At 40.5% G+C, this 9,920-nt stretch overlaps 2 protein-coding genes across 12 annotated transcripts in view; one reads left to right on the top strand and one right to left on the bottom strand.

Moving 5' to 3' along the window:
• The window catches only part of LOC111250760 (uncharacterized), a 52,108-nt gene extending 50,245 nt beyond the window's left edge, over window positions 1-1,863 (top strand). For 5 of the 6 annotated variants that reach the window (XM_086989444.1, XM_086989445.1, XM_086989446.1 and 2 more), the window contains one exon: window positions 254-587. In XM_086989444.1, coding sequence (XP_086845570.1) covers window positions 254-421 — 168 coding nt within the window. In that variant the 3' untranslated portion in view covers window positions 422-587. Of the gene's footprint in view, window positions 1-253; window positions 588-1,159 lie in introns of those variants that run through there. The other variant, XM_086989443.1, reaches the window with a different exon arrangement.
• A 3,234-nt stretch (window positions 1,864-5,097) lies between these two features.
• LOC111250955 (uncharacterized) overlaps window positions 5,098-9,920 on the bottom strand; it is a 94,751-nt gene continuing 89,928 nt past the window's right edge. The window contains exons 1-4 of one of the 6 annotated variants that reach the window (XR_002673587.2): window positions 9,698-9,801; window positions 7,248-8,305; window positions 6,107-6,214; window positions 5,676-5,706 (exon numbers count right to left, since the gene is read on the bottom strand). Coding sequence is in view for 1 of the 6 variants with exons in the window: in XM_022806988.2 (XP_022662723.2) it covers window positions 5,576-5,706; window positions 6,107-6,214 (239 nt within the window). In the remaining 5 variants the exon portion in view is untranslated. The other 5 variants (XR_015329146.1, XR_015329147.1, XR_015329145.1 and 2 more) reach the window with 5 other exon arrangements.

Genomic DNA, 9,920 nt, shown 5'->3' with positions numbered 1-9,920 from the left:
TTTCCGTTCGATGTTTTCATTCATTAAGTATATTGAGCTAGATCGGACAACGCTAGGCGAACGTGAGCCAGAAGGGCTTGCTCCTCCACCAGCAGGAGGCCTTGACACATGGCAAAGCATCATTTGCAACTAGGATTTAAGGCGGCTTTTTTTGAATTCTGAAGCTTTGTGCGTCGCCTAGTTCTGTCCGGTTCGTGTTAGCCATTTCGACCTGCCTATCTGACTGCCTGCCTGCCTATTTGTCTATTTACAGAGGCTGTTTGCCCGGTCAAAGGAAGGCCAGAATTCCAGTACAAAGTCTTCAAAGGTTTTATCCAAGTCATCAAATAGTCTAAGAACAGACTTAGCCAATGTTACGTTGGGATCGCGGTGGAGCGCTTCGAAACATCAAGCAACATCACCACCGGATCTGGAGAACTAAGCTTGCTTATTATCAGCGTCATGAGCTACTTCGATTCAACAAAGGCACAGAAATTGAGTGGCAGTAGGACCCGTGGACCTTAACGCAAAGCAAAAAGCACTATACTTGTCACCCTACAGTAAAAATAAATATGAGATAATGAATTACCTTAACCAGTAAAACTAAAGTGTGCTAGCAGAAATAGGAAGCAGTAATAGACTAACCGAAAGGCTGCAGAGCAAACAATTTTAGTAACAGACGATCTCGGTACCCTCTCGCGGTTTGTGAAACGAACGAAACAGATCAGCTATATAGATTTGAAATAGGTAAGCCGTAGTTATAGTTGAGAAGTGAGTGATAATGAAAATATGAACCTTTAAATAAGTATCTTAACGGGCCATGCTATAGCTTTGCACATTGTTTACTTCCAGCTCCAAAGTTGAGAGTCGTTACTCTAAATGCTTGATATATATCTGTACATATAATATCCCTGCTATTACGTAGTGCTATAACATCGTAGCGGCAGGTGTTCTCTCTGAGGGTGATGAAAAATCGATATATATATATATATACATCTCTACTCGAAAATTCTATTTCGATCTAGGTCTTAAATTAGTACTTTATTTCTGTCCGTTCCCCATCAGAGTTGTTAAATTCAATACTACATTGACTTGACTTGAAGTGGATGAATTCAAGCAGATGTTGAAATGAAATTGATCAACATTGTTTCTAACGTTTTCCTATTATTCGTTCTTACAGATGTATTGTTTACCGTACGTATGGCACTCACCGCAGCTTGAGGGGATTTACCCCACCGTAAATTGTTACATTATACTAGACATTTTTAATGTGAATGGATATATCCTGACCAAAGTTGAGTTGTGTTTTCTAACTGTCGCGCAAACTTCAGACACAGAATAGATCAACGACTATATCCGTATGTTCCTATCAAGCACACACACACATCGACTACGCGTTTACGACAAATCTGGCAAAGGAAAATACAATGACCTTAGGCAGCTACTACGTGCATGCCTATGTCCTCTGATAAGTCTTCCAATTTCTATTCAACTTCCCAGTCGTATATATACGAGAAAGCTGCGAATGTTGATAATCGGTTTGACTCCCATTACGTCTGATCGCGATTAAAAAGTTACCCACGGTATGTGTAATACCTTACATTCTTCATGTATATAGGAAGCAATAGATGATATGTACCAACAACGTAAACGAGGTGCATTATAAAAACATCTATGAACCAAAATGTTCTTTGTATATTTTTTGAGATTAATCATCACGCTTCATTGATCATCGGGCAATCTGTTTGTGCATGTCTAGGTAGGAGATCTTTCATTTCAAAATAATCCAAGCGTACGATGGGTCGACTGATTTCCGACGAGAACGTCTTTCAAATAATCATCCCAGGCGGAAAGTTTATTTAAAATAAAATACCTGTGTGATACTATATGTTTTCTTATTTTTGTTATATGATCCGAAAGATAATTATCCTGAAAAAAGGGGGTGTCTCTACAACTGGTCTAGGAACAGAACAGGTTCCTTGTGAGTGGACCATGGGGGTAGCGCTGACAGCAACCTACGCTTGTAGCCTTCTGTTGCAGCACTCGGTGACTACTGAAGGATCCTAAGCTATGCTACCAGAAGTTCCTGACGCCTCTAATTGATCTTAATTACCTTCATCGTCCATATGGACCCATTCGAATTCGATTTTTAGGCCTTCAAAATTCGAAAGCTGTCGAGCTGAAAATCTGCTAATTAGGCACCAAGTACCCTTAAGACTTAAGATTGCCAAGACCGGAAAACTGTTTGTGACTGTTGCATCCGTATCTAAACCTATTGAGCTCGGATGGATCAGATTGGGCAGCTATCGGTCACCTGTATATTACTTGATAAGACACCTGTGGGCCTCTTGTTATCGTCCTCGGGTTCATGAGATAAAATGCACCAAATGCAGATACATAGCTATATAATTAGCGCGCACGCGGAGTTGGTAAGAAATTATGTAGAACGCTATTTTTCTAGGTATTCTGTGAATAGACGGTGATTCTCTTAAAGTTTACAGGGGGTTCAAGTTCTTAAACATGCATTTACTTAAAAAGTGCCTGTTTCCATGTTAAATACAAGAGCTGTCTTAATCGCTTAAAGCTCACATCGAACCAGTCTGACATGTAAACGTGATTCCTTCTTCGATCTTATAAAGCACAAATAATATACCGACGGTCTTAAGTTGTACGGATCTTTTCCGAAGATGATCATAGGTATTGGTATGAGCAAAGCGGTGCGGTCATTTCGTGATGTTGGACGTGTCGTTCAGTGCTTGGAAGATAATCATCGGTATACTTTGAATAAGTGCTGCGTGGGGGTAGTTAAATTAATAGAAGATCTTCTCATAATCACAACTGCCATTTCGGGTTCTTATGATCACCTTAGACAACTTAGTTAGCAAAATTAGACGCGCGTTTTTTCTTTTTTTTTTTTTTTTTTTTTTTTATAGTATTATTTAACTATTATTAGGAGTTCTGAATTTTGCAATAATACATGTTCTTAAAAGTACAATTTTTCTGAAGCGTACACAGTGCTGTGAAATCTGGTGGGCTGATCTAAATGACGCGTCAACACTGTTAAGCGTATACATCCAACTTTACTCGGCGCTTGACGCGAATATTCCGTACAGCTAAAGAGCCTATAGCCCTCGTCCTGATTTCCGTACGACATGACAGTGTAAATTCAGCAGTAAATTAATGATCTGACACTGAAATCTAGAGAATTAGTAGAAATTGACACTGAAAATATTTTCACCCATGCCCCCCCCCTCTCCTCTCCTCTCCCTAGTCGTGTGTGCCTTGACTTGAACGATGTCGCAGAAAAACAGCTATGGGCTTTCAAGTTGAAGATCATCCACGATCTAAACAAAAGTTGCTCGAATGATTCAGGCATGTTCTGCGGAACGATAGGTGGCGCATCTCAGTACGTACGGCAAGCTATATATGTCCTTCGAGTTACTGCATTAGTTAATGAAGATGCAGTGGACTTGACGTTTGCTTTCAAAGAACCCTTCAGTTTTCTATAGGAACTTACTTAATGCCGAAAGCTGCGCTTGAGTTGATGCATACGTATGCATAATTTACTATTTACTGCAGGATCGGCAATACGAATTACTAAGTCATAAGTAACGTGGATGAAAGTTGAAGGGCGGCTTGTGTGTACCGATAAAGCTGGCCTCCTGAGGCTCACAGAGGGTTGACACTTGCAAGACTGTGTGAGGAGCTTATATTGCATCGGCATATATGCACCTAAATTGAAAAGCAAACGTACATGCTTGTACATATAGTTGACTATTGCAGCTCTCCATCAAACGAGATGATGACACTTCATTATTATGTTTGTGTGACATCACATGATGACCCTATGCAATATCATATGCGGTTCTAGCAAATATACGAGAAAGAGCGGCAAAGGTCATTGGAATATTATAGTCGGAAAAGATGCCCAACAGCTTGCTAGCATCTATCACCTGTTGAAAGGCCTGAGTCCTAAAACTGTAAAATTAGTTTATAACGGTTAATTAATCGCCATGTTAATATTGACGCTAATCTTTTCATTCGGATATTGTTACTAGCCAAGCTTTTAGTAGGTAAGTTGTAGTGAGTTGTTGAAGGTCGAAAGATTTCTGTGCTTAGGAAGATCTTACGGTGGCCGAGGTAGCGAGTCGTATGAACTTCTAAGGTGAAGGCTCCACTACCAAAAACACCGTAAACTTCGGTACAGAAATTTCCGGGAAGGAAACTTCAAGTCTCTTGGAAAATCCGCTGCGAAAGTAATAACAAAAACTTGGAAGCTGTTATAGAAGCCAAGCTATTTTAATGTACATAAATATTAGCTATAGGTTTGATGCATATAAAAATTGTTCATCTCAATAAACATTGGGTACCGCATGATTTGAGCAGGCATCAAAGACGGAAACGTAAAAACGTATGCTTATGTCTGCTTTTACACTACAAAAGTGACACGTTCTCGCAGCAAATTGCAACGCAGCACCGGAGAAGCGCAGACTCCGACATCATTCGGTAGACGCTATTGAAGCAACAATATATTATTCTAAACAGATAGAAAGAGCTATCGTGCTTATAGGTCGTAAGTATGTTTACTAAGTTCTGATTCGTCGATCATGGCTGATACGTGGGTATCGACGATTGGAGGAGACGATGAAAAGACTCCATATTAAGCAGCGAAGATTAAACGTATATATAGTACGACCCTACTCGACCAGCTCACACTGCACAAATCACAATGGCAGAATGCAAAAAAAGGTCATCAACAGCGGCTGGATAAAAAATTGATTTTTAATGAAACATAAATTATCTGTACTGAGTTGAAAGATAGCTTTTGAGTCCGTCTGTCAAATAACAAAAACTAATGCTATCTATGCATAACAAAATGATTATTAGTATAGCGTTAATTTGGAAAGTACCCGAATTCTTTGCAAAAAAAATGCTTTTTTGATTTGTCCCTGTTATTTAAATGAAAAAAAAAAAAAAACAAACCTGAGTTCTGCGTGCATGGCTTTTACCTATGCTACCTATGGCGCATATAAAGAGTGTGCTTTGCTTTTATGGTTAATGCATCAGTACTGATTTTATAATTTAGGGTACAAATAGGCTGAATAACAGGCGTAGACGACCTTTTTTCAACAGAACAATTTTTATTACTACTAATGGTAGTACGTTTTTATTTAACACATGTTTATGACATAATACGATTGGTAAGCGTTTGTTTTTATAAAAACACGAAAATAGCCAAATAACCACAATATTAAAGCTAACGATTCTAACAAAGCTAGTAAGGGGTTTCAATGACTATCGGCCAGCCCAGGATGCGCACAAATCTGTAATTAATCGCGGCAAGCAGATTTTATTCAACGCACTGGCGGACATGATAAACAATTCCAACAAACCAACCACTCTAAACGATACGAGTTCTTTGATTTTTTTTTTTTTTTTTTGCTCCTTTCCATGGAAATTTTACCCGCTACGCAAATATCAGGTCTTTATTTCAATATAACCATACAGTTATTTAATTGACATGTCGACCCTTAGCAAAGTTATGGTTGACGAAGCGGGACATAGTTTGCGGTTCATCGTAGGCCGTTCCGTCCAGCTATTTGCAGTTGGTCTGATCCGTAGGCATCAAAAAGTAAGATGCATAGGTTTTTCCACGGAGACGATCTATAAGAGACTTCTTCATTGACGGATCCAAAGTTTTGGTACGCGATAAGATCCATATATTTTCTGCAAAAGGATGCTAGTTGCTAGTTAGGGAGCTCCCTATAGATTTGCTTGCGTATTTTAACAATTACTTGGGCTATGGACAACTCGCACCTACAGATTCCTATGAATTTCAACTAGCAGACTGCTAGACGGTTGTGTTATTACTCTGCCAAATAACTGTCTTAATTGGACAAAGAGTAAAAAAGTGTCTATTCGAGAATCGATCGTCGATCGAACTTGATTGATAATTCGTTATAAATAGATTTATCTGGCGTTGCTACAATGATAAACACTATATATTTCTATTCTTCTATATTTAATTGATCTCGAATTTAACGAGCATCCTCTTCCCCTGGTTCGAATAAAAGCTAAACGAATACAGGTACTAGAAAAAAAAAACGCATTTTGCCGCTTTCGTTACCTCGGCGCATAAGTCCGTTAATAAGATTACTCTGACAGGCCCACAGGATGGCATAATTAGTGTAGTCCGTATCAATCACGTACGCTGGAGACCTGTATTCGAAGCTCGCTAAATGGACACATTCACAGAGATACAATGGAAATAAGCAATGAATCGTTAAAATGAAAAGAGCAGAAGACGGTAACTATAAGAAAACTAATAGCGGAACTACAAAAAAAAAATGTCCATATAGCTACTGTCCATTGTTCGTGAAGCTGAAACAAAGGACACTACAATTGTTCCTTGAGCAAACCAGAATATCATTCTGTTACAGAAAGAACTGTGAGCAAAAAAAAAAATCGGTTTATTATATGTAAATCGTACACGGGACATATTTAAATAATGTTCAGACTTCAATGTTCAATTTTTCATGCCTATGTTGCAATCTGTCAATGGCTCACCCTACGCTGTATTGTAATCCCCTTTTTGTACCTGGAAATGATATTTTTATGGCTGCTCAAAAGGAATTCTCAGGAGAGTAAACATCACGAATGTTTTGTCATCCATTCAGCTATTGATCAACGAAAAACTGGATTAGACTGTAAAAACTGCGAGGGCCCTAATCTGTGGCAAGCCGGGTTGGTCATGGCCTTGACAACCGAGCGGTTTATATTTCCTGATTTGCAGAAAATTAGCCAATCTTTGGCAAAAAATTAAACAGCTAACCGCAACGATATTCGACGCAGTTTAAGGTTGCAGAGAACAACGTCCTTTATTAAGTTCGGATCGTATTTTTCGTTTCACAACAATTTTATTTCGAGAATTAGGAGCTATTTTATAGCTAGCAGAGAATCCTGAGTAGACAGCTATGGGATGCAAAGGTAAGAGCCCTATCATTGCCAGGTAGGTTCCTGGTATGCCTTGGCTTTTTTGTGCAGAAACTAAAACGTTTCGGTACTATCATCTTCGTTGACAGCCTTATCCACAGTTACCTCGAATCTCTTTGCCGAATTGGGCCTTTCTTGGAATTAGAGATGTTAAAATGTATTCTGAATCTCAATTAACCATTCGTGCAAAATTGAGCAGAGTTACGTGCAAAGGTAATGTCGTTTAACTGCTAATGTCATGCAACCTAAAAGCCTAGAAGTAGATAGTTTCTAACCTGGTAATTTTGCATCTGTCGAAGAGATCAACTCGATCGGCCGACTCATTTTTTTAGTATTTATCACAACTTTTATTAAAGCACAGTCGATAAAAGCCGCTTGTTTATTAATATCTTGTGCTTCGTTTAGAATGGCCGAAATGTTTTTCCCGGTGGCCTGCACTCAACCGATGGTAAATCACGTTGAGCAAATTCTCACGCCCACATAAGCAGTCTATGTCAAGGTATCTCCGACACGGGGGATCCTTCCAAGAGAACGTGTCCGAAGTGGAAAACAAGGCGATATTGCTATGTTCGCATTGAGTTCGACGGGCTTATCGTGGCGACTCAACCCTCTAGGGAAGAGTTCCAGCTTCAGCCTGTGAGTATCCAGAGACTATATATCGTAATCGGGTAAGCAGTAGAGTTCGGGCATTCGGTCAACCTCGTAAATTGATGGCCTCCTCCGCCGCAGCACGGCAGTCCCAACACGACCAAGGGCACCAGCAGCAGTAATGCTACTTGTGTTGGTTAGAAGGGTGAAAATATCGGCGGCGGCGGAGATCTCTTTTTGCAGGAGGCCCTCAGAAGACACTCATCACCATGACCGACGCTGCCGCCGTCATCAGCATCACCATCATCGCTTGTTCTATTTTCGCCCAGACGCGACAGTCGACTACGGACTAGAGAACAACGTGTCTCTAACCTCGCCGCTCGTTCAGCCAGGCCTGATTTGAAAACAGGCCGACCGGTCTAAAATACGGGATGTTAGGAAAAGGGAAAACAGACCTAAGAAGGTGTAAGGAAGGTTGAAGCACACAGGGCAGTCGATGGAACTAGTGGCGAAGGCAGTCTTGGTGATACTGATCGTAGTTGTTAAACGAGTGCCGGCTGCCGCCTTGTCACGAGTGCGAGGGTGGACCCTGGTATTATTCCCTTCTGATCAACAAGCTCGTCACTCCGCATTGACCACTATGCCCTTGTCGGGGGGAACAATATACCTTAGGTTGTATTTTTGTCGTTATATTTAATGCTGCTAGCTGTTGCCTTTCCTCGATCCATTGAATCGTATTTTTGGCCTTTAAAAAGGGAAAATGCTGTTAGCGATGGGTTGTGAGAAAATTCGACAGGTTTACCAAACTGGTGTTTGAACGTATACGAACATTTATCAATCGATGCAGGTAATTCTTTTGATTAAATTTTAGATCTGTGTTTGCAATTTCGTTTATTGGTCGATAGTTCTTAGGCTTCCTACATAAACAATATTCTTCGAAACAGAAATGTGTTCGAAGCGCAGGCTGAAAATCTCAAGTTGTCTTATGTACCTTAGCAATGTTATCAATACGATAAAACTTGCTTAAAAACTGTAAATTGCTACTATTAAGAATATGAGATTCCCCCAACTCTTGCATTACCATTCTACTTGTACTGCTACAATCAAGCTTAGTTACTTAAACTACGCAAATTTCGGTCCTGAAATGACGCCTTTGACGCCTTAACAATTAGACCCCTCACCTAATTGTGACTTAAAAAGTTAACCTCCATTAATACTTGGTTATCTCCTATAGTTAAGCTCTGAATGTAGGTAGGATCAGCTCAATGCATTTAACAACTGTTGATGCAATATAAAAATCTCAGTGGAAAAAAAATTGAACCTCTTAAATGACTTTCAGGAAGGTCCTCCGAGAGAACATGGAACCTGCAGCCAGCATGTATCGCATCACTATAACAAAAACAGCTATGCGTAATTATAATGTTAATTACTCGGAAAGACGTATCTACCAGTCGCTTATTCTTCCTTTGCAGCTACCCTTTTTAGTAACAAACACTAAATGATAATTTGAATGCTCATCGGCCATAAGCAACTCTTACTGGTAATGTTCTTCACCGCAGACAAACGTCTAAAGACATAATGCGATTATTAACGCCGGTCAACTACAAATGCAGACGACGCACCAATCTGTAATAACGGAAAGTTCGTTATAACGTTTGCGTCCGAGGGAGAATCAGTTATATGCCGCTCGCTGCTTCCCAGGCTGCCACCGAAGTTACCAATGGTAGACGTATGGTAACGTCAACGGAACGCGTTACCACCGGCATGACTAACCGCAAAGTACTCGAGTGGCTATCGAGCGATAGTTGTCGAGTGCTGCTGATATGTGTATTGTACATAGGGCGTTGAGTGCTTCACCACCCGCCAACGGCTCCGAGGCGCCCTTACGTCGTCGTTCCCGGCTGCCCGGTGTCAATCGTCATTGGCATTATCACGCTTGTAACAGCGCTGCAATTTGTTCGTATTACGACTAATAACAACGTTAGCTGCAACGCTTATAGTAGCAGCGGCAGGTGCAACAACATTTGTATTTTTAACAACAAGCATTTTTTGTCCTGTCGAAAGGACCCAACATAAACAATTCTTGGAAGATAAAATAGCCATTGCCTCAGTGTTAATGGCGGAGCTAGTTTCTTACATTCAGGGAACGAATCAGGAGCCGTCCGTCAGTCACTATTTCTAGTAGCACGACCTATAGCCTAAAGAAATAGCTAATGTTAGCAAAAACAGCGGCGACAGCAGCAGGAGCAGAGGGCCTATGGCAATTCTAGGCAGCTACATACACACACATCCACCCAGACACAAATGGAAAGAGAAACAGGCCATAGCACGAATCTACAAGCGTTGCCTCTACCGTAGTC

Source organism: Varroa destructor, unplaced genomic scaffold (assembly GCF_002443255.2).
Source record: "Varroa destructor unplaced genomic scaffold, Vdes_3.0 BEIS01000005.1, whole genome shotgun sequence".
Taxonomy (NCBI): Eukaryota; Metazoa; Arthropoda; class Arachnida; order Mesostigmata; family Varroidae; genus Varroa; species Varroa destructor.
This window is presented reverse-complemented; position numbering and strand designations above follow the sequence as displayed.